Source organism: Cricetulus griseus, assembly GCF_003668045.3.
Source record: "Cricetulus griseus strain 17A/GY chromosome 1 unlocalized genomic scaffold, alternate assembly CriGri-PICRH-1.0 chr1_0, whole genome shotgun sequence".
NCBI lineage: Eukaryota > Metazoa > Chordata > Mammalia > Rodentia > Cricetidae > Cricetulus > Cricetulus griseus.
In genome coordinates, this window is record NW_023276806.1 from 246585890 (window position 1) to 246610882 (window position 24993).

A 24993-nucleotide genomic window follows, 5' to 3' on the forward strand; every position below is an offset into this window, starting at 1 on the left:
TGGCGCACGCCTTTAATCCCAGCACTCAGGAGGCAGAGGCAGGCGGATCTCTGTGAGTTTGAGGCCAGCCTGGTCTCCAGAGTGAGTGCCAGGATAGGCTCCAAAGCCACACAGAGAAAGCCTGTCTCAAAAAAACCAAAAAAAAAAAAAAAAAAAAAAAAAAAAAAGATTAGTACGATGAGCAATTACACTTTACTGTGCTCAAAAACCACTTATCACTGTGAGCCTGGGTTTCATCATCTATAGAATAAGGACAGAACTCTGACCAGATCCCTTGATGAGTTACAACAGACTCAATGATAAAGAAAACCAATACAGAGAGCACATAGCCACCTTGTCCTCCAGTACAACTAAAGCCATTGCTCTCTGTTCATTTGATCCATTAGCTTACACACCCAAAGCTCCCTCCCTAACAATTCCTACAAACTCCACAGCTCTTTGTAATTACTTACTTGCCCCAGATTTACAATGACTTCCTACTAAGTGTCAGTATGTTCTGACAACCCTGGTGCCATCTGGAATCACCAGCTTTCAGGGTTCCTAACTGAAGGTTTTGCAGGCATCAGGGAAGCGGAATGTGATCCCATTCAGACAAGTCAGTCTTCATGTCTGCAAGTTCCTTTTCTCTCATTAGAGGAGGCATAAACTCGAGCAGGGGTACACCTGATAGGTGTCCTTGTGGGCTCCCATTGCTACCTACTTACCACATTTGAGATGACCTCAGTCTTGTACCTTTGGTCAAGCAGGCAGCCACTTTCTAAAGACTTGCATTATCAGTTTCTCTCCTGATCATTATTGTACTCTTGCCTTACTTTGTGGATATTTGGGCATGGAAAAATTTTAAAGCACCATGTCTAAGTTACTTTGTAATGCTATCCATCTTGTATTTCCTTTGGGTGACCAGGGCTGAGAGAAAGATGAACTCAGTATCACCCAATCCATACCTTACTGCTACAATGACATGTTCATGTGGCTGAAGAGATGGCTCAGAAGCCAAGAGTGCTGACTTCTCATCCAGAGCCAGACTTTGATTTCCAGCATGAAAAAAGACAGCTCACAACTAACTATCTGTAACTCCAGTCACAGGGGATCAGATCCCTCTTCTGTCCTCCACTGGGACCTGGCATGCCCTTGATATACACACTGGCAAAACCACACTTGAATTAAATTTCATCCTTTTTTAAAATTACATATACAAGAAGAAAGCCTTTTCAAATACCTAGAAACATTTAAATATATGGAACACACACACACACACACACACACACACACACACACACACACACACACACTTTTTATGTCTGGTGCCCTACAAGGCCAGAAGAATGCATCAGATCTCCTGAACCTGGAAATACAAGTAGTTCATCTGATGCAGGTTCTAGGAATCTAACTTGGGCAGCCAATAGAAGCAATACTATTGAGCAAACTCTTCAGCTCACAAGTATGTCATTATAATTCAGAAGATAAAGATGCCCAATTACTCCTCTGTCTCCCATCATTTGAAAGTGATGAAAGTTCTCACTAGATGGTTGTCAAAGGACTCAATGGCTTTCTATACCTCCTTGAATGGACTCACCACATTGCTGCTTGTTTTCATTATTAACATGGCTCTCTTAATATGAATAATGATAACAAAAGGTTTTGTTGAAACCAGTTAAGAGTCCAATCAGATTATATTAGGGAATTGTCCTTTAATTTGAAATACGCTTTTTCTTTTTGGAATTTTTTTTTTGAGAGAGGCCATGGCTATCTCAATTCACTATGTGGACTAAGCTGACCTCAAAGTCAGGGATTGGACTGCCACCATCTCCCAAGTGCTGAGATTACAGGCATGTACCTCTAAGCCCAGCTAAGATGTTTTTAAAATGACATATTTTTGAACCAGAGAACTAAATGATAAAATAAGATTTAAAAAGTAACCATCAATGTTTTGAATAACCATAATACTTCTTGAAATTATATAATAATAATTTAAGCTGACAAATCAGTTCATATTGTAGCATGAGTTCTAATTGGTCTTAATAATAAGAACACAGTGTCAGATATTAAGGGGTGAAAGGTAAAAGATCAGAGAATCAAAGCAGCCAGCCACTTAGAGTTCTTATCTCTATGAAATCTCCAGACCAAAAAGAGGCTAACCTACTGTCTCCTTCCACCTTATATTCCTCTCTCTGCCCAGCCATATCACTTCCTGTCTGTCTGTACAGACCTTTAGACCTCAAGGGTTAACCAATGGCTATCTCTGCCCTCTGATCATCTGGCAAGCTTTATTTGCTAGAATACAAACAATTTCATCCCTATAAATTATTTGTACTGTGTTTGTACATATACACCTTTTGATGCTAGCGTGCAAGCAGCAGTGAGTGGAACTTACAGGTGTCTACTACCTGCTTTCACTATGGGAGTCGCTTGGATTTAAAACTTGTTTACGTATGTGGTGGTGTGAGAGTGTGCAGATGGTACACCCTAAGTGCAGAAATAGGAGGAAAACTTGTAGTAGTATGGGTCTCCCAGTGATAGAATTCTGGACATCAGGGTTTGTAGCAACCACCTTTACCCACTGAGAAAAAAATATCTAGCATCCAATTGTGGATCTGAGAAGGTGTTATGAACAGGTATTTAGTCCTCAAAATAAAATAACAGATTCCATAAATTGATAAATAAATAAAAGATAGCAGTATATCATTTTCATTTGCAAATAGGATTTATTATTCAAATTGTCTTGTTTCACTCTCTCCTTGAAATTATGTTTACAGTCTTGAAAAGAAGATAGTATTTTACTGATGCAAAGCTTCACCTAATTTTATTTGAGCAGCTCTAAGGTGGCCACTAGGAAACATGTGCAGTGTGCAAGGCTGGTAACCTCATCTTGATCACCATATGAAAATGGCTAAAAATAGATTCCACAAAGTTGTCTTCTGGTCTCCACATATCTATCATGGCCTTAAAATCCATAATCAAATTACACACACACACATACACAACAGAAATGTTTTTAAAAAAATACACCTCAGGTAGTAGTAGTACACACCTTTAAACCCAGCACTCAGGAGGCAGAGGTAGGTGGATCTCTGTGAATTTGAGACCAGTCTGGTCAGCAGAGTGAGTTCCAGGACAGCAAGGGCTGTTACACAGAGAAATCCTGTCTCAAAAAATAAAAATAAACAAATAAATTTCATTGCTGTTACAGCTTGCATCTCTAGATAATTCCCATAGAAGGCAGTACTTCAACAGGAACTGCCAAAGAGGTAATTAATGAGAACATAAAGACAAATGGGACTTCAAATGCTATATACATATCCATAGCACATCAAGCTATGTTGAGAAATACATATTTGATTGCTGACTCTCCTACTTTATTACATCTTTACCCGAAAGATAGATGACAATGCTGCTTTGGATACACACATGAGTATTTAATGTTTTTTTTTATATATATATTCTCATCCATTAAGCATTTTAACATTAACATTGTTGACAAAAGAGCAAACGATGAGGTACATCATATACCCTTGGACTTGAACTTATGAGGCTCATGAGTTCAATTGTATTCCTGACTATTCAATTGAGTTACTGACACTCAAGCCAGGCTGGATAAGAAACAGCAATGTCTCTAGGAAATTTGTGAAAATGTGCAAAAGAAAACCAGGAACAACAGCCACCCCCCTTTCACAGACACACTTACTTGAAAAGTATGATCACACACTCCCTGGTATTTAAATAAACAATGGACCACTTAGATGCTGAGCACTACATTCTATACATTGCAACAGAAAAATACCTACCACTAAGTGAAAGCACAACAGAAGATGAACAAAAGCCATGGAAGGAATATAAGGGCCATAAAATAAATTTCGCTAAATTAATTGGCCAAGCACATAACACACTTTAATATCTACCCCAAATATTACAAAATAGAAACCATAATGCTGTGATCTCAACCATCAGTCTTGAGTGAACATGGTAAATTATTTACTCACTACATGGCTACAATGAAAGAGACGAAACAAGATTTCTTTTCTTGAAAGTGATGACAACCATGATGTCTAAATTCTTTACAAAATCATTTACATGAATAGGGTTTTTCTCTTCTATTTCCTGATATCAAGATGCTATTAAAAAGCTTTATAATATTTACAGGGCTAGAGATATGACAGAGCAGTCATGACTAGTTCATTCCCAGGACCAAGCTCAGCTTTTTGACTACTTCCTGCAATTCATGCTACAAGAAGATCCAAAGGTCTAACCTCCTTGGGTACTAGCACAGGGCATGCACATACCCACAAAAAAGACACACTGATATCACATAATTAAATTTAAATTGTGTCTTTAAACAAATTTTCACTCAGAAATGTTTTTTTCTTATGTAAGCATTCACACTTGTAACACAGGTGTTGAGGCCTTTAAAGGCTTACTTACAGAGGTATTCTTCATCTTGAATTGGTTTATGTACAAAACTCAAGTATGTGGGCTTGAAGTCAGAGAAATCAATCCTCCATTAGTGGTATCATTTGGGAAGATTTAAAGAGTGTGGCTCTGGTGGAATAAATGCATCACTGCGGGTGGGCTGGAGAGTTTACATCCACACACCATTTCCAGTTGCCACTCTCTGCTTCATGGTGAAGACTGAGGATGTGAGTTCTTAGCCTCCTGCTTTAGCTGCCATGTCCGACACTTGTTGCCATGCCATTTTCATGGTGATCTTGTATTGCTCTGGAACCCTGGGCCAAACTAAACTCTTTCATAAGGTGACTTAGACTTTATGTTTTATCACAGCAAGAGATAAGACACTAATACAAATCCACGAAGTTTTAATCCTCGATGAGTTATTTCATGTAACTGAAGAAAAGTGTGAAATCAAAAAGGGTTACCTTGTATTTTAAATTCATAGTGCTTTTGTCCATATGAGTTTGGAGGTGCAAATAAAAAAGACATCATAATGGTTGAACAGATTGTAGCCACTTGTCAGATTCTTTTTTTCTCCAAAAAAAAAAAAATTTGTATAATTGGATGTAAGTATGTTGGCTAAAGATGTTACCAAATCCTTCATGTTCAGATTGCCTTCAGTATGAGTGTTTTGAGGTCCTCAAAGACTATTCTGATATGCAAAGGCATTAACATATCAATTACACAATAAAAGATGTATTCTTGTATAAAGACAATGAAGTGCAAAATTTTACCATATTCACTACACTTATAGGGTTTTTCTGCAGTATTTTTCTCATAATTTTGAAAACTGTTGATATATGCTTTATCACATTGACTACATTTGTAGGGATTCTCTCCAATGTGTTCTTCTATGTATTCGAAGATGACTGTGATGGGCAAAGGCTTCAACACACTGCTTACATTTGTAAGGTTTCTCTCCAGTATGTATTTTTTTATGTATTTGGAGACTACCGAGATAGGCAAAGTCTTTCCCACACTGATTACATTCATAAGGTTTCTCTCCAGTATGTGTTCTTTTATGATTTTGAAGCTGACCATTACTTGAAAAAGCTTTACCACATTGACTACATTCGTAGGGTTTCTCTCCTGTATGTGTTCTTTTATGTATTTGGAGATTACTCTGTTGTGCAAAAGCTTTCCCACAGTGATTACATTCATAGGGTTTCTCTCCAGTATGTGTTCTTTTATGTACTTGAAGATGATTGTGACGTGCATATGCTTTATCACATTGATCACATTTATGGGGTTTCTCTCTAGTATGTGTTCTGTTATGTAATCGAAGATAACTCTGGTGTGCAAAAGTTTTACCACATTCAGGGCATTCATAGGCTTTCACTCCAGTATGTGTTATTGCATGTATTCGGAGATTACTTTTCTCTGAAAAGACTCTTCCACACTGATTACATTTGTAAGGTTTCTCTCCAGTATGTGTTCTTTTATGTATTTGAAGATGACTATGACGTGCATAGGCTTTACCACATTCATTACATTCATAGGGTTTCTCTCCAGTATGTGTTCTGATATGTATTTGGAGATTACTGTGTTGTGAAAAGGCTTTACCACAATGATTACATTTATAAGGTTTCTCTCCAGTGTGTGTTCTTTTATGTTTTTGAAGAAGACTATGACATACAAAGGCTTTACCACACTGATTACAGTCATAAGGTTTCTCTCCAGTATGTGTTCTTCTATGTATTCGGAGACTACTGTGGTTTGTAAGAACTTTACCACATTGATTACATTTACAGGGTTTCTTTCTAGTAGGAATTCCTCCATGTTTTCGAGGATGCCTGTGATATTCAAAGACGTTAACACATTGAGTATATTCAGAAGGTTTCTCTCCAATATGACTTCTTTTGTACCTGCAAAGATAATTGGTACATGTAAAAGCTTTACCACATTCATTATACTGATGAATATTTATATCTGATGAATTAATTTTACAATTTGGTTTGATTGCAAAGAGGGATCAGATCTTAAGATTATACTCATAGTGTTCACCTTCATAGAGGGTTGTTCATTTTGTGTCTTTGAAAATGTCTGTGATGATAATGCCCTTTATTACATGGATTATTTACAGCATCTTTTTGCTAAATGAGATTTTTCACATATTTAAAGAGAACTGCAAGAACTCAGAGCTTCACCATACTTGTTACATTCATAAATTTTACTATGGTGTGAATTAAACTGTATTTTCAAAGAAAACCAGGACAAAAAGAAGTATTTAGACATTTCAACACTCATAGGGCTTTTCTGTAGTGTGAGTTTATTGATGTATTCCCAATGAAGTTGGGAAACAAATTAATTATAAACTTGTATAACATTCAATAAGTCTGTTCAACATAGAGACTACTACATATCTTGACATTATTATGGGAGAGAGGTATGCTGCTTCTTTCCATGTTCCTATGCTCATAATGTTTGTACTCAAGAGTGCTATATTTCTATTAAAGGAAGATTAACAAATAAAAGGTTCCAACATTGCAGTCACATAGATTGACTTTTCTGTTCCTCACAGACACATGGTATAGGAATTAAGACTTCTCCACAACCTTTTTTTTTTTTTTGGTTTTTCGAGACAGGGTTTCTCTGTGTAGCTTTGGGGCCTATCCTGGCACTCGCTCTGGAGACCAGGCTGGCCTCGAACTCACAGAGATCCGCCTGCTCTGCCTCCCGAGTGCTGGGATTAAAGGCGTGTGCCACCAATGCCCGGCCTCCACAACCTTCTTGACTCTCATAAATTTCATCGCTCATTGATATATATATATTATAAATAACACTAGCTTTACTATTGCCTATTTGCTTATTAGAAGGTTTTGGACATATACTTATCACCTATTCAATGTATAGAACTCTTGCAATATCTGAGTTGTATGAAACTAAAAGAATTTGCAGTTCTATGGCATAGTGCTCATGGAGCTGTGATTCAAATGATGACATTTGAAATGGCATTGTTCCCCTGTCTTCTTTCTTAGAGGAATGATTTACAAAGCAAATCACTTACCTGGCATTGAGATATACGGATTTGTGAGAATATAATAATCAATACACTATAAGCTGTGCTTATTTACACTGTTGCTTTTCTTCAAAACTTCCAGGACACACTAAAATTTCTTCAGAGGCATATTTATAACAGCTTACACATGAAAATTACCTTCCATGTCTTCTAGAAGTTTGACAATGTTCTTCAATATTATGATCTTCCCAATTGTAGCCTAAAATATAGAACCAAAAAAAAATGTATATTATTGGAAATTGTGCAAAATTCAGGTTAATAACTTCAGTACACCATAAAACCATGCCTTATTTAATCACCCAATTCTTCCTTTCTCAATGGAAATTATAGAAGGGTATCAATAACCAAGAAGAGTTGGCCCCTTATTTTAAAACATAAGGTAAAATTCAGTCTTACCTATAACAGTGAGGTTCCAGTAAGTCTCCAACATCACATCTTTGTAGAGATTCTTCTGGGAAAGATCCAGCAAAGCCCATTCTTCCCGAGAAAAGTTGACATGTACATCATCATAGGTCACTGCATTCTAAAATATCCCATATATGTGTACAACAGAAAGTGTGATAGTGATAACATTGTAAATGTATAATTCTTTGACAATATATTCATATAATTCTTGTGCTTCCTACACTTATTTCATGACCACAGTTCTAATGTAATCACCAAGTCACTCTAGAAGAAAACTAAACAGAAAGTTCACCTCTGTCATTTCTTCACCCTTTGAATAGGATATAGCCTTGAAAGAGAAATTCCAATAGACATAAAAAGAGATACAAGCAAACAGATCACTGATACTGAAAACCCATCATAGAAATTGTATAAACAATTTCTAAATACAAAAAAGATGGGAAAGCTAGGTGTACTGACTCATGACTTTAATACCAACATTCAGGGAGCAGACACAAGTCTCATTGAGTTGGATGCAAGCCTGGTCTATGCTGTAAGTTCCAGAAGAGCCAGAATTACATATTAATAAAACAGTGTCTCCCCCCACAAAAATCAAACAAACAAAAAAAGTAGAAAGAATTTAGAGGTTTTTATTGAAGTTCCTACAAAGAGTTACACATTCACTTCAGTTCTGCATTCATCTTCCAGAAATCCGAAGTGTTCCCATCTAAACTGTAACTTTAATAAGCTCTTACTATAAGGGAACGCATGTTTAGCCAGTTATAAACAGACAGATGAAAACATTAGCAATGTAAATGCTAATCATAATAAGCATCACAGTGCAAAAGAGGTAGCTCAGCAGTTAGGAGCTCTTGCTGGTCTTGCAAATAGGTGGTCTCAATTGCCAGTAATTACATGGGGGCTCAAAACTATACCTCCAAGTTCAGGGGTTCTGAGGCCATCTTCCAACTACTGTGAGGAGGAGGCATACATGTGGTGCATATCCATGCACACAGGCAAAAGATTCATATCCATTCAAAAGAATTCAAAACAAACAATAGGTAAGAATGTCACACACCGGCAATCTAATGACCCAGAAGGTTCAGGCGATATTAATGTCATGAATACTGCTATCCTGGCAAAGAGAATGGTACCTTCTGCCAAATTTCAAATTTCAAGATGAGGGTGAAGCTCAGCACAAAAGCATATGTTTGATATGTACAAAAACCTACTTTTCTGGCCTATTAGCCAAAAACTCAAAACAAACAAACAAAACAGGTATGCTGGCCCACCTTCATCCCAGCACACAGGAGCCAGAGTCATTTGGATCTTTGAGTTGAGGCCAGCATGGTCTACAGATCTACTTTCAGGATAGCAATGACTACACAGAGAAACATTGTCTACATAAAAACAACAAATTAAAAAAAAAAAATCAAGCCAGGAAAATGGCTTAGCATTGTATAGCAATTGCTTCAAATGTTTCTTTTATGATATACTCATACCATCTATAATGGTGGTAAAGTCATGAAAGCAGGACACAAACAGGAAATGGGTGGAGGCTAGAAACATGCAAATCCCATTCCCAATAAGGAATTTCATCCAGAAAGACTCCTACTAAAGGTTCCACAAGGACCCAAAAGCCACCAAGGAGAGACAACTGTTCAAATACATCATCCTATCTGAGTCTTTCATTCAATTGACTACATTCTGACCCAGGTCACTATAGGCTCATGGTCATCCCATGATGAAAATGTATTTAGTCTAACTTAGACTACTGTCATAGCTACAACAGGTCCTACACTGTTCAAATGTCCAAAGTCTCTTCTGATACTCAAGATAATCTCTTATAAAATTAAGAAACAAATTAAACATTTTCAAGACACAATGGCACCAGATATATTCCCATTCACAAAGAGAGGAATGTGGCTCTGTTTCAGCCCCCAACTTGGGCAGAAATCCCCCCCTCATGTCAGGCAAACTCAGGCAAAGATTCTCTGCTGGACCAGAGGCCATGCCATCCATCAGAAACACCCATAAAGCCAGGTGGTGGTGGCGCACACCTTTAGTCCCAGCACTCAGGAGGCAGAGGCAGGCGGATCTCTGTGAGTTTGAGACCAACCTGGTCTACAAGAGCTAGTTCCAGGACAGTCTCCAAAGCCACAGAGAAACCCTGTCTCAAAAAACCAAAAAAAGAAAAAAGAAAGACAAAATAGGGGGTCATACAGTTCTTGAAGCACATAATTGTTCTCAGAAAAAAATACATCGTATCCTCTGACTGAGAAAACAGCCCCTTGCAAGAAAGGGCATTACTTCAGGAAGAAGAAACTCATCTCTATAGGTACCAGAACCTCAGGCAGTCAGAAATTAGGAGAATGCTGGGTGGTGGTGTTACATGCCTTTAATCCCAGCACTCAAGAGGCAGAGGCAGGTAAATCTATGTGAGTTCCAGACCAGCCTGGTCTACAAGAGCTAATTCCAGGACAGGCTCCAAAGCTACACAGAGAAACCCTGTCTCAAAAAAAAAGAAAAAACAAAACAAAAAAGAAAAAGAAAAAAAAAAAAAACAGAAGAGGCTGGCCAAGAGTCAACTAGCTCCTGTGCCAACAGATTAAATCTCCTTAACCTGGCTATGATTATACAGGACAGAGTAGATTCAGATAACATTGGTTAAGCTCGTTGGTTGCACAGGCTGCCAGCTAGATATGCTAACCACAATGACCACTGAGATGTGCTTAACTGTGGTCATAAGGCTAAACGTCTGCCAAAGGAAAATAAAGTGTATAAGAAAGAAACTTGTGATAAAACTTCAGTGAATTATTGTCTAGCTTCTTGGAGCACATTTGAGAAACTAAAACTGAAATTATAAGCTTTATGACTTTCAAATGAAATAAATACAGAGAGCTCAAGCTATTTGGGACAATTTCTTGAACAACAAAATTGGTGGTCACATCTTCAATTATGCCCATGTCACATCTTTGTCCTTAAGACCCGGAATCTGCTGGAAGAAGACCTCAGTACTCCATCCACTCTTTCAGTAGACTCCAACACTATCCCCACTACCACTTCATCTTTGTGTCCTAACCCCAACCTGGGCAGAGATGCCCTGCTCAAACAAAAAACACATTAGCTGTCAGAAGTCCATGCAGGCCATCTGCCAGAGACCTCCCAATTTTCATGATCCCACACACACACACTATACCTAATCCCCTCCCCCCCTTCAACTTCTCGTCGATCAGCTTGGGGGGAGACTCCCTGATGGAACAGACGCTACACCTACAGCTAGATTCCAAGCTCCCAACTTTGGAGGGAGGGATCCCTATTCAAGCATAGGCCACACAGACCAGAAGACCAGAGAGTAAATATAAACCAAGGAACAAAACACCAACCCAACAAAGACAAAGTGAGAAGTAGGCACATAGAACCATAACAGCCCCAAACCCAGATACCTAGATGCCAGCTTAAGAACAGAATCAACAATAGCCAAGGCAATGTGTGACCATCTGAGCCCAGCTGTCCTACCACAGCAAGCCCCAAACATTCCAAAACAGCTGAAGTATAAGTTAAAAACCTTCAAAAAACTATATAAAGATGATAGAAGTCCTTAAAGAATTAGTGAATAAGTCCATTAAAGAAAGCAAGGAAGACATAATATATTGGAGAAAATAAATAAATCAAAGAAAAAACAAGTAGTTGAAAGAAATGAGTAAAACTGTTCAAAACCTGAAAATGGAAATATAAGCAATTTAAAAAGCACAAAATGAAGGAATTCTGGAAATGAAAAAAAAATCTAGGCAAGTGAACAGGAACCACAGAGGCAAGCTTCAGCAAAAGAATACAAGACATGCAAAAGAGAATCTCTGGGATTGAAGATATGATATAAGAAATGGACATACTGGTCAAAGAAAATGTTAACCCCCCAAAAAATCCATGAAACATAACATTAAGGAAACCTAAAACACTATTGAAAAAACCAAGTATAAAATCTAGGAATAGAAGGAGAAAAATCCCAATTCTTAGGTCCAGAAAATATTTTCATAACACTCATAGCTGAAATTTTTCCTAACTTAAAGAAAGAAACCAGAACACAACCCACAGAACCAGTTAAAAGCAGGGCTCATAGGGACTCACACAAACTAGAGCAGCAATTGTGGAACCTGCATGAGTCTACGCCACGTCTGCTACAGATATGTTAGGGTTGCGTAGCTTGATGTTTTTGTAGGACTCCTAACAGTGGGGCTAGGGTGTCTCTGGCTCTTTTACCTGCTTTGGGGACCCTGAACTTTGATATGAAAGTTTGTGTCCAGTCTTATTGTAACTTGTTATGCCACGTTTGGTTAATATCCCTGAGAGATCTGTTTTTTTCCAAATGGAAACTGAGGCAGAGGAGATATGGGGGAAAGGGGATCGGGGAGGGTACTGGAAGGAGTACAGGGAGGGGGCAACTGTAGCTGGGATGTATTATATGAGAAAAATAAATTTTAAAAAAATTACAGAAAGGAATGTGGACACAGTGAGGGAAGGTTGAACCAAGGGAAGACTAAAACTCAGCAGGACAAAACCCACATCCTGTAGGTCTGTCACAGACAGATAGGGCTTCATTCTCAAAGGGTTGACATTGCTGTATCCCTGCAACCTTTCATACATATCACTTTTGCTACTTCTACTTCCAGTATGCAGGTCTCCACGGCAGATATCTCACAGCTTGGGTATCCCATCATCCATGGTCTCAAAATACAATACTGGCTTCATCTTCACAGTTTCATGCAATGAACTGTCAGTGTCTCAGTGTCCTTACTAGGTTTATGACTCTGTCAAACAGATGGGTGCAACAGTGATGAACTGAAATCACAAAGGAAGATTTACATTTTGCATCTTTCAAGAAAGATCTGTTTTCAAAACCAATTTCCAAAACCAGTACAATATTGATGAACCCCCACCCCACCCCAATTTGGCTTCTAAGGTGTGATAGACCTTATCATGCTTGGACCAGCGTTTCAGCAGGTTCTGTATGAAGTTGCTTCCTGGAACTAGGAATCACTTTGCTTACTCATTCCATAAATTGAAGGTTTAGCTGAATAGAGTCTAACCCTTAGGGCACCTTGATAGGCTTCCACTATAGAGCAAGGGCCTTCTTTTTAATGGTGACAATCTCCTTAAAAGTCCCTGCCTTTTCACCCCTGGACCGCCATTTGAACAACTACTCAGTGCTGTTTCACCCCTGGACCACCATCTGAAACTACCCAGTGCTGTTTTACTCTACAGCACAGATGTCATTTCTTTCTGCCCCACTTGATCCGCTGTAGACATGAATGAGTCATCACTAATAACCATCCAACAGAATCAATATTTTGTTTAAGAAATCAGCCCATTACTTTTAATTCTGCCTTACTCAATTTCTCAAAGAAAAGAGAAAGAAAGATTTAGGGCCAAAATATACAAATGACCTCTAGCAAGTTTTCAAGGAGTCTATTTCCCACTGAAATCCTATGACCTCAACCTCCACTGTCTGCATTACTCTCAACACTTATACTTCCAGGTCCTACAAGAAAAGCCTATTGAGCTCTGTGTACAGATTTCTACAGTTTTGCCATCTGAAGTTCCAATATCTCAACATTCCTCCAAAAGTAATCAATCCCAGGTCTTTTGCAGCAACAAAATTACTTTTGACATGCCACATTTGTCTAACTTGCTTGTTTCTTTCTGTAGTTAAATTTTCTAACCAAAAGCTCTCAGGTAATGAATATGTTCATTTGTCCAATTCTGCCAGATCGGAATCCATCATTGTGGGAACTTAGGAGACAAGCACAAGCTAACAATGGAAGGGCAAATCCACGGGCAAACATTGCTTCCTGGCTTTCTCTCTTGTGTGGTCAGTGTCTTGTGCTCTCTTATCCAGCCCAGGTCCACTTGCTTAGAGATATTGCCACACTCAATGGGAAGGCCTTCCTACATCAATCATCAATCATCAATCAACCCAGTTTCTCACAGACACTATAACTAGCAATTCTGATCTGGGAATGCCAACACTGGATGCTCCCTCAGAAGACTTAAGGCTACCTCATGCTGAAGCTAATTAAGACAAAGAGAAAATAATACATGAGGTTTCAAAAACCCAAAACCAGTGTATTAGCCATATCAATCACTTAAATAGCCAAAACCCAAACATGAAGATAGTAACAACTAGAAAACACAGATATGCCTAGAAATGAGGAGAGCTAAGCCTCTAAGATCAAGAAAACTAAAACTCTCTCTTCACAGAAAGTTCGCAAAACAACAAAACCACAAGAAACTTGTAACATAATTCAGCAAACTTTATGAATAAAAAAACTGGTGACGGTCCATCATTTTCCAGAGAAACAACAATATAATTAAATGTTAACAACATAGATGGCACCACTGAGGAAAAAAATGAGACCTAAAGACACATCTATATTTATCATTGTCCCTTAAACAAGAATGACAATACTATAATCAAAATCAAACTCCAAGGAATCACTGACCAGTACTCATCCTGTGCACTCCCACTCTCTCCTTCAAAAATATTAGAAAATAGGTTGGGTGAGGAAACTCCGGATTTGTATGAAAGTACACTGGGAATCACACTTTTCTCTCAGGCTGAACATCTTAAACCAGGAAAATATCAGTATTGCTAGGGAGGGCCACACCATTTTGCTAGATCCTCTATTATGGTTGAACTAGTGTTAAGTACAGTAATTTGGGTTCATGATTAGGTCATTCCTTTATTCAGATTCTTGGTTATTCTCATCTGTGTACCCAAGAAATGAGCAATCATGACACTTATTGATCATCTAAAATTGATCACATGATTTCTTCACCTTCAACTACAGCCTGTGCCTCCTTTTCTGCACTGTCACCTCATCACCTTCAGAGTCAATCAGTGAACTCAGTTCATCCACAGATCCTTCTTCATCTGTGAGTCCCCAATAAAAGCCAGAGAGAGAGACTGAAGGACACTCATTCACTGGTCTAGTTTTCCTAACTGACCAGTCAAGGCCCAGGCTGGAAGGAGTTGCAGCACTGTCTTCCCAGCACTAGGGAGCAGAGTCAGGATTAAGTGCCTTCAAATTAATTCTCAATTCCATACTGTGAGGCAAGCCTAAGCTACAGGAGACACTGCTCTCAACAGAAACAGATAGTCAGCAGCCACTAGAGGAAAAAGAAATGAAATTCTTAATGACCAAGAAACATTGGAGAATTGAAGCAAATAAATATTAGAACAGTAATGGTCTTTAAAGAAAATGAATGAGGGGGAGAGGGAACTGGGATTGGAATGTAAAATAGGATTTCTTTTAAATTAAAAATTTAATTATAAAAAGAAAATGAAATTTTAAAATGCCAAAAATTGACTTGTTTAAGTGATAAAGATAGCTTAAGATTAAAAAAAAAAACGAGCTATATTGGCATTGCAAAGGGAATAGTAGTGGGAATGTCATTAATAAGAGACTGTTCTTCATATGCAAACATCAGCTGCAGAGACCTGTAACCTGACACATAGAATTACAATCAATGGTCTGTGTCTCAAACCTCTGAACTGACTTAACTGTGTCAAGCAGGATTGACCATATCTGCATAGAAGAGTTCCCTAATTGGAAATTCAATATTCATTGGATCAAGCTAACCTTCCCAAATTGTATGCCCACCATTCGAGTCTGTCTCCAGTCACATGACATGAATTAATACTTGCTTGGAAACACAAAACCACTGACCCTGCCAAAATCAGTATCTTTTTCAGAATGGAGACTCAAACAGGTGACTGCCCACCCTGTTTTCCTCTTCAGTGTATACAATAACTATTCCTCCTATTCTGGTCTGAAGGAAAAAACCATGCTCCTCATGCAAAACCTTTTCCTGTTACTGCAATGGACAGTTGACTACATGACTCAACTGGATAATTTTACAACTCTGAGGCGGTAGTCCTTTAAGAATTCTGGAAGTGTAATATAGAGGACAACAAGGTATTGACCAGGAGAACAGACTGGGAATATAGGAGAGCTTGTCTAGCCAGGCACACCTTTATTCCCAGCACTGGGGAGACAGAGGCAGGCTGATCTCTGTGAGTTTGAGGCCAGTCTGATCTACAGAGCTAATTTCAGGACTGCTAGGATTGTTACACAGAAACCCTGGAGAGAGAGAGAGAGAGAGAGAGAGAGAGAGAGAGAGAGAGAGAGAGAACACTTGTCTCAGAAACATTTTTCTAAAAGGTTGGAAGTGCAGCAATTCTAGAATTAATATGCCTTCCCAGTGAAAAATCACTCCACACATTTAAGAGATTAATAAAGAAAAATCTCTTTAGTGATAGCATGTATCCATCTCTGGCTAATGCTCAAAGAGCAGCCAGCCTAGAACAGGTTCAGTCATCAGGTTTCACTTTAAATAATTTAAATAGAGACATGAGACTGCAAGTCTAGCCACTTAGGAAGATGGGAGATTTACTCAGTAAGGTATCTTACTTGGAATTATTTCTTAAGTACTCCAGTGACAAAGTCCTGAGGTGGAGCTGCCAGAGGATGAAAAGACAGGAATAATAGATGTCAGAAAAGATAAAAGCTGGGGCATGGAGGTCTTGCACAAATTATAGCTTATGCCAACTAAGCTTTTTAAGAAGAATGGTAAGTATTACAGCGGGAAAATGCAAGAAAATTGAGACATCTATGTGAAGTTGGAAGAAACTATTAATAGGACCAACTCAGGAGAAGGCTAAAAAACAAAACAAAAAAATGTTTCATAAGGGTCATACATGGTGACTAAGTCCACAGTGGCCTTGGGACTGATAACCATAGCCCTATGTGGTGGGAAGAGTTTGGAAGGATCCAAATGGTTTTCATTATGAATTTTATTCTCTCACTTTTGGGATAATTGTTGCTAAGCATTCCCAAAAAGTTACTGCAAGTTCTTTGCCAATATTCATTATCTTTCCATAAGGAGGAAATTTCCTCATTAGTTAAAGGTACTATAATTTCTGCTGGGTCCATTCCTATCTTAATTTTTCTTTTAAAATCAAATCAGAAATCTTTTCTATATAGGCTTTTAATGTTTTTATTGTTTATGTGGTAGAAATATCCATTCTAATATATCTTCCCTCTGCATCAAAATCCCTAAAGGGTATTCAGAATGCAGTCTAGCAGAGAAGGCAAGGGCATTCCAGGCTGTAGAGAGCCAATTGGTGGAATTACTTTATTGTTGGCTCTCAAGTCTGTAAGCATTCTCTATTTTCCAGATTACCTTTTAATAACATATACAGAATTCCAAGGGCTGGTAGATTCTTCAATATGTCCAGCATTCAGCTGTTTCTGAACCAGCTTTTCTAGAGCCTCTAGCTTCTCAGAAGTCATAGGCCAAGCCAGACAGGTTCATCAGTTAGCACTTCAAGCGTAGGGCTTTTGGTTCCTCTGTTTGGCACTTGCATTCTGTTTTTGTACAGCCTGGATTGTTGTGTCTGTTTTCTATAGTGCCTTACAATATTTTTTCCACAAACATGAGTTTGTTTATAGCTCATGTCTGATACTGGAGGAATGTTAATCTGGGTATTCCACTGCTGCAACAGATCACGACCCATAGATTTATTGCTATGCATGATTCTGGCAGACACATCTATGTAAACTGTGGTTAGAAAAACTTCTTTAGGAAATGTTTCATCTCCATGATGACATCTTAGGCCAAGAATATTGTATTCCAGATTCTTGGTTCCGCCCCACCACGACATTGCCATATTTGGTAAAAGAGAGGGTCAATACACATTGGTCATAGACCAGAGTGGATGCCTCTGGAGACTCACCAGACTTCCTGATGCTTTATGTTCATCATTTGACTTGTCATAATATTAACATACAGCAAACTGGGAAATAACACTGGAAGCTAATTATGAAGCTTACTGGACTCTTAGTTGTACTTTAGATCAATAAAGAAGACATAACTAGCCCATGGCCATTAAACACATGCTCCTAATTGCCACTGATCAAATAAGGAAAATGCCGCACTATTGTTGGCTTAGCTTAGAGTTCTACAGATCCAACCCTGGTATGCAACCCTTCCCCTTTACTACATTTTTGTTTGAAACTAGTTGATTTCCTTTTATTTCTGAATGTGTTTTCAACTTGGTGCATACCAACCCTAGAGAAAATATAAATTAGGGAAAATACCTACATGTCAGAGGGATCACAACAATATCGTGTGGTCTATACTATTTTGACCATTTTGCTTCATAATTGTATGTTTTAGTGCCTGAGATTTATTTTCCTGCATTTATTTGTCTATTACTAATTGGAATATTTTATGCTGTCTTGTTTTCCTATTCTGGTGTGAATTTGCAAATTGCTATGAAATTGTTAGTAATTCATAAGATATGGTCCCATCAGCACTGTGTGCACATCAAGAACCAGGGTATGCAATATAATGAACATATTTTTAAAAATGTAAATATGTAAAAAAAAAAATAGCTTAGTTGGGAACCCCATTAAACCCAAAGCTGTACCTGATAACCAGAACCCAGTGATATCACTGACTCCAGAGAACCAGACACAGTCCTAGAACCTCATGACACCCATGGGACAGTATATAAGCAGATACCTGCTCTGTACATATGGAGAGATATCACCTTGATCTGGCCATCTGCTAGAGCATCTCCCCCAGGATCCTGACCCTTGAATCATTGACTTCTGTTAGAGACTGGACCTGACCTTCAGCTAAGATATGTCACACAAGTGAGCAGCCTTGAGGAGACAGGCTTAGGACCATAGTTGAGAATTTAGAGTGTGAACCTTGTATGATGACCATCAGCATAATAAAATATAACTTTTGTTATAATAACTATGCATATTTATCTTCTAGCTCATGAAAGTTAGCATCATGTTCCTATGATTGATAATTAGATGTAAGTCTTCATCAAAGTGAGAAAAGGAAAACTTTTCCAAACCAAATGCAAGAGAACAGACTTTTAAAGAAACATTGTATAACTTGTATTATACACCAAAAGCAACTTGTTTTACTCTAACCACTTTATAAGTCACAAGCACTTTGTTCAAGAGAATGTCTTCCGTGTGTATAAACATTACACACCAGAAAAGAGGGTGTCGGATCCCCTGGACCAGGAGGACCAGGTGGTTATGCACCTCCCAAAGGGGATGGTAAGAGTTGAACTCAGGTCATCCCCAAGAAGGAGATATGCTGACCCACCTGCCCAGGCCCATGATACTTTTTTATTCAATACACTAAGTCTTTCACAGGCTAACAACAATGACAAAACCTAAATAAATCAAGTAAATAAATGAACATTGGGAACATGATGCAACAATGTTGAGATGAATATGGTCAATTTGCATCATGAATTGAATGAAATCCAGAGACAATGCCCAAAAAATTATAACAGAAAAGTTTACTACAAACACTCAGAATACTAATGGCATTATTAAATAGTACAGATGGGGCGGGGGGGGGCTGCTCTCGGAGGATCCCAATTCGGAAACCAACACACCCAGAGACTGTGAAGGCCTTGATACCAGTACTGCCTCCATCTATGGGAAGAGGAGAGACAGTAGAACATTAGATCTGTTTGCACCTACCACAAGGGAACCTTGGTCCCATACCTACCAGGAGAAGAAGAGACTCATACCCACCGGAAGAAAGGATGGGAAGAAAACAATATAAAAACACATTCAACAGAAAAACCAATATAACACCACCAGAGTCTAGGGACCCTATACCAGCAAGACCTGAACATCACAATGCAGGTGAAGCAGAAGAGAATGACCCTAAAAACATTTTCATGAAAATGATAGAGGGCCTCAAAGAGGATATGAGAAAATCCCTTAAAGAAATAGAAGGAAAAAAAAAATACAAGAAATCAACAAATCTCTTAAGGAAAGCCAAAAAATACAAACAGCTGAAGGAAACAATTCAGACATTTCAAGACTTGAACTGAAATAGAGAAAATAAAGAAAACAAAAACTGAGGGAATGCTGATAATAGAAAAGTTGAATAAATGATCAGGAACTACAGATGCAAGCATAACCAACAGAATACAAGAGATGGAAGAAAGAATCTCAGGAGTTGAAGATATACTAGGAGAAATAGACTCATCGACCAAAGAAAATCTTAACTCCAACAAATCCCTAGCACAAAATATCCAGGAAATATGGGACACTGTGAAAAGACAAAACCTAAGGATAACAGGTATAGAAGAAGGTGAAGAAATCCAACTCAAAGGCCCAGAAAACACATTCAACAAAATCATAGAAGAAAATTTTCCCAACCTAAAGAAAGACATGCCAATGAAAGTACAAGAAGCCTACAGAACACCAAATAGACTGGACCAAAAACAAAAGGTCTCATCACCACATAATGATCAAAACCCCAAACATACAGAATAAATAGAAAATATTAAGAGCACCAAAGGAAAAGGGTCAAGTAACATATAAAGGCAAACGTATCAGAATTACACCTGATTTTTCCAGGGAAACTCTGAAAGCCAAAAGGTCCTGGATAGATATTCTACCTACAGTAAGAGACCACAGATGCCAGCCCAGACTACTATACCCAGCAAAGCTTTCAATCAATATAGATGGAGAAAACAAGATATTCCAGACAAAACCAGATTCAAACAATACATATCCATTAATCCAGCCCTACAGAAAGTTATGGAAAGAAAATTCCAACCCAAGGAGGTAAACTACAATGAGAAAAAACATAGGCAATAGATAATCCCACTGTACCAACAGTCAAATGAAAATTGGGTTGATAAACCACACAAAATTCCACCACCACAACCAAATCCAAAACAAACAAGAATGAACAATCGCCCTTTCCGTGGACTCACCGCAGAACAGGTGAGCCACCCCCTGCTTTTACCCAATTCTTGTCCTAAGCGCCATCCACCCAGATCCCTCCAGGCTCGTCCCTGCTTGAAACAGACACGTCCAGGCAGGGAGGAGCTCCCCGAATCTGGGTACAGGCCACTCTTCATTCCATTCCCGGCGACCGATCCACCAAGAGGCCTAACGCCATCAGAGTGAGGAGGCTACGAGGAGAGGCAAAACCATCCAGAGCTTCGGACATTGAATTCCTGGCCCACACACACTACAGAGTAACAAGAGGAGATAGAGAGATCCTACCTGCACTCACTGGAAAAAGATATGGGAAGAAGACAGAATAAGAACCCGCTCAACAACAGAAAGACCAATATGACACCACCAGAATCTAGGGACTCCACTCCAGCAAGATCTGAAAAGCCCAACACAGTGCATGAAGAAGAGATGGACCTCAAAAATTATCTGAGCAAGATGATAGAGACCTTCAAAGAGGAAACAAGAAAATCCCTTAAAGAAATAGAAGAAAAAGTAAGCAAAAAATTACACGATATGGAGGAAAAGACAAACCAAAATATTCAAGAAATAAACAAATCTCTTAAAGAAGCTAAAGAAACCCAAGATAAAACAACCAAACAAGTGAAGGAAGCTCTTGAAACAGTTCAAAACATGAAAGCTGAATTAGACACATTAAAGAAAACACAGAATGAGGCGATGCTGGAAATGGAAAGGTTGGATAAACGATCAGGATCTAAAGATGTGAGTATAACTAATAGAATTCAAGAGACAGAAGAGAGAATCTCAGCTATTGAAGACTCGCTAGAGGATATACATTCATCAACCAAAGAAAACCTCAAGACCAACAAATCCCTAACACAAAATATACAGGAAATATGGGACACCGTGAAAAGACCAAACCTAAGAATAATAGGTGTAGAAGAAGGTGAAGAAACACTGCTCAAAGGTACAGAAAACATATTCAACAAAATCATAGAAGAAAACTTCCCCAACCTACAGAAAGATATGCCTATGAAAGTACAAGAAGCTTATAGGACACCAAACAGACTGGACCACAAAAAGAAGTCCCCCCGACACATAATAATCAAAACTCCAAATCTACAGAATAAAGAGAAAATATTAAGAGCTGCAAAGGAAAAAGGCCAAGTAACATATAAAGGCAAACCAATCAGAATCACACCCGACTTCTCAATGGAAACTATGAAAGCCAGAAGGTCTTGGATAGATACACTACAAGCACTAAGGGAGCATGGATGTCAACCCAGACTACTGTACCCAGCAAAACTTTCAATCACTATAGATGGAGAAAACAAGATTTTCCATGACAAAAACAGATTTAAACAATACATATCCACAAATCCAGCACTACAGAAGGTTCTGGAAGGAAAACTCCAACTCAAGGAACATAACTACATGCACAAAAACACAGGCAATAGATAATCTAATATTGCCAAACACAAAAAGAAGCAGGAGAGCAAAATCCACACACAATGACACCACCAACAATAAATCCAAACCAAGCAAGAACCAACGAACAATGGACATTAATATCCCTAAATGTCAATGGCCTTAACTTACCCGTAAAAAGATATAGGCTAACAGAATGGATACGAAGACAGAATCCATCTTTCTGCTGTTTACAAGAAACACACCTCAACTTCAAAGACAGGCGATACCTCAGAGTAAAAGGATGGGAAAAGATTTTCCAATCAAATGGCCTCAAGAAACAAGCAGGTGTAGCAATCCTAATATCTAACAAAATGGACTTTAAACTAAAATCAATCAAAAGAGATGAAGAAGGGCATTTCATACTCATCACAGGAAAAGTCCATCAAGATGAAATCTCAATCCTGAACATCTATGCTCCAAATACGAAGGCACCCACATTTGTGAAAGAAACATTACTAAAGCTCAAACCACACATAAAACCACACACACTTATAGTAGGAGACTTCAACACCCCCCTTACACCACTAGACAGGACCACCAGACAAAAACTTAACAAAGAAACAGAGGATCTGAAAGAAGTCATGGCCCAACTGGGGTTAACGGATATCTATAGAGCATTCCATCCAAACTCAAAAGAATATACCTTCTTCTCAGCACCACATGGCACCTTCTCCAAAATTGACCACATAGTAGGCAACAAAGCAAACCTCCACAATTACAAAAGAATTGAAATAACCCCCTGTATCTTATCAGACCACCATGCATTAAAGCTAGAATTCAGCAACAATACAAATGGCAGGAAACCTGCAAACTTTTGGAAAATGAATAACACCCAATTGCACCATTCCTGGGTTGAGGAAGAAATAAAAAAACAAATTAAAGACTTCCTAGATTCTAATGAAAATGCAGACACAACATACCCAAACTTATGGGACACTCTGAAAGCAGTCCTAAGAGGGAAGTTCATAGCACTAAGTGCCCACATGAAGAAACTAGAAAAAAGTCACATTAGAGAACTGACAGAACAACTGAAAACACTAGAGCAAAAAGAAGCAAACTCACCAAGGAGGAGTAGACGCCAGGAAATAATCAACCTGAGAGCTGAAATCAATAAAGTAGAAACTAGGAAAACATTACAAAGAATCAATGAAACAAAGAGTTGGTTCTTTGAGAAGATCAACAAGATAGACAAACCTCTAGCCAAACTAACCAAAAGGCAGAGAGAGAGCACACTAATTAACAAAATCAGAAACGAAAAGGGGGATATAACAACGGACACTGTGGAAATCCAGAGAATCTTTAGGTCATACTTTGAAAATCTGTACTCCACAAAATTCGAAAATCTAATGGAAATGGACAGTTTCCTGGATAAATATCACTTACCAAAATTAAATCAAGATCAGATAAACAATTTAAATCGACCCATAACCCCTAATGAAATAGAAGCAGTCATCAAAAGCCTCCCAACCAAAAAAAGCCCAGGACCAGATGGCTTCACTGCAGAATTCTACCAGAAATTCAAACAAGAGCTGATACCAATACTCCTCAAACTGTTCCGCACAATAGAAGCAGATGGGATATTGCCAAACTCCTTCTATGAGGCTACAATCACTTTGATACCCAAGCCACACAAAGATAAGAATAAGAAAGAGAACTACAGACCAATATCTCTCATGAACATTGATGCTAAAATACTCAATAAAATATTGGCTAATCGAATCCAAGAACATATCAGAAAAATCATCCACCACGATCAAGTGGGCTTCATCCCAGGGATGCAAGGATGGTTCAATATACGAAAAACCATCAATGTAATCCACCATATAAACAAACTGAAAAAGAAAAACCACATGATCATCTCACTAGATGCTGAAAAGGCCTTTGACAAAATCCAACATCCCTTCATGATAAAGATCTTGGAGAGAACAGGAATAACAGGAACATATCTAAACATGATAAATGCGATATACACCAAACCAATAGCCAACATCAAACTAAATGGAGAGAAACTCAAAGCATTTCCTCTAAAATCAGGAACAAGACAAGGATGTCCACTCTCTCCATATCTCTTCAATATTGTTCTTGAAGTTCTAGCTAGAGCAATAAGACAAGATCAGGATATCAAAGGGATACAAATTGGAAAGGACGAAGTCAAACTTTCACTATTTGCAGATGACATGATAGTCTACATAAGTGACCCGAAAAACTCTACCAGGAAACTCCTACAGCTGATAAACACCTTCAGCAAGGTAGCAGGATACAAAATTAACTTAAATAAATCTGTAGCCCTACTGTATACAGATGATAAACTCAATGAGAAAGAAATCATGGAAACATCACCTTTCACAATATCCACAAGCAACATTAAATATCTGGGGGTAACACTAACCAAAAAAGTGAAAGACCTGTACAATAAGAACTTTGAGACTTTAAAGAAAGAAATTAAAGAAGATACCAGAAAGTGGAAAGATCTCCCGTGCTCTTGGATAGGCAGAATTAACATAGTAAAAATGGCAATTCTACCAAAAGCAATCTACAGATTTAATGCAATCCCCATCAAAATCCCAACACAGTTTTTCACAGACATTGAAAGAACAATACTCAACTTTATATGGAAAAATAAAAAACCTAGGATAGCCAAAACAACTCTTTACAATAAAAGATCCTCTGGAGGCATCACCATCCCTGACTTCAAGGTCTACTATAGAGCCATAGTTCTGAAAACAGCTTGGTATTGGCACAAGAATAGACAGATAGACCAATGGAATCGAATTGAAGACCCAGATATTAACCCACGCACCTACGAACACCTTATTTTTGACAAAGGTGCTAAATCCATACAATGGAAAAAAGATA

General features: G+C 38.3%; 2 protein-coding genes across 3 annotated transcripts in view; one reads left to right on the plus strand and one right to left on the minus strand.

Moving 5' to 3' along the window:
- The window catches only part of LOC118237605 (zinc finger protein 431-like), a 254081-nt gene that overhangs the window by 117166 nt on the left and 111922 nt on the right, over window positions 1-24993 (plus strand). The window lies entirely within an intron of this gene.
- Window positions 1-24993, minus strand: part of LOC100753714 (zinc finger protein 120) — an 84818-nt gene that overhangs the window by 50472 nt on the left and 9353 nt on the right. Inside the window, exons 2-3 of one of the 2 annotated variants that reach the window (XM_027388876.2) lie at window positions 7862-7988; window positions 7600-7664 (exon numbers count right to left, since the gene is read on the minus strand). The exons of the other annotated variant lie outside the window; for it this stretch is intronic. Of the exons in view, the coding sequence (XP_027244677.1) occupies window positions 7600-7664; window positions 7862-7988 (192 nt within the window). Of the gene's footprint in view, window positions 1-7599; window positions 7665-7861; window positions 7989-24993 lie in introns of those variants that run through there. 2 annotated transcript variants of the gene reach the window in all.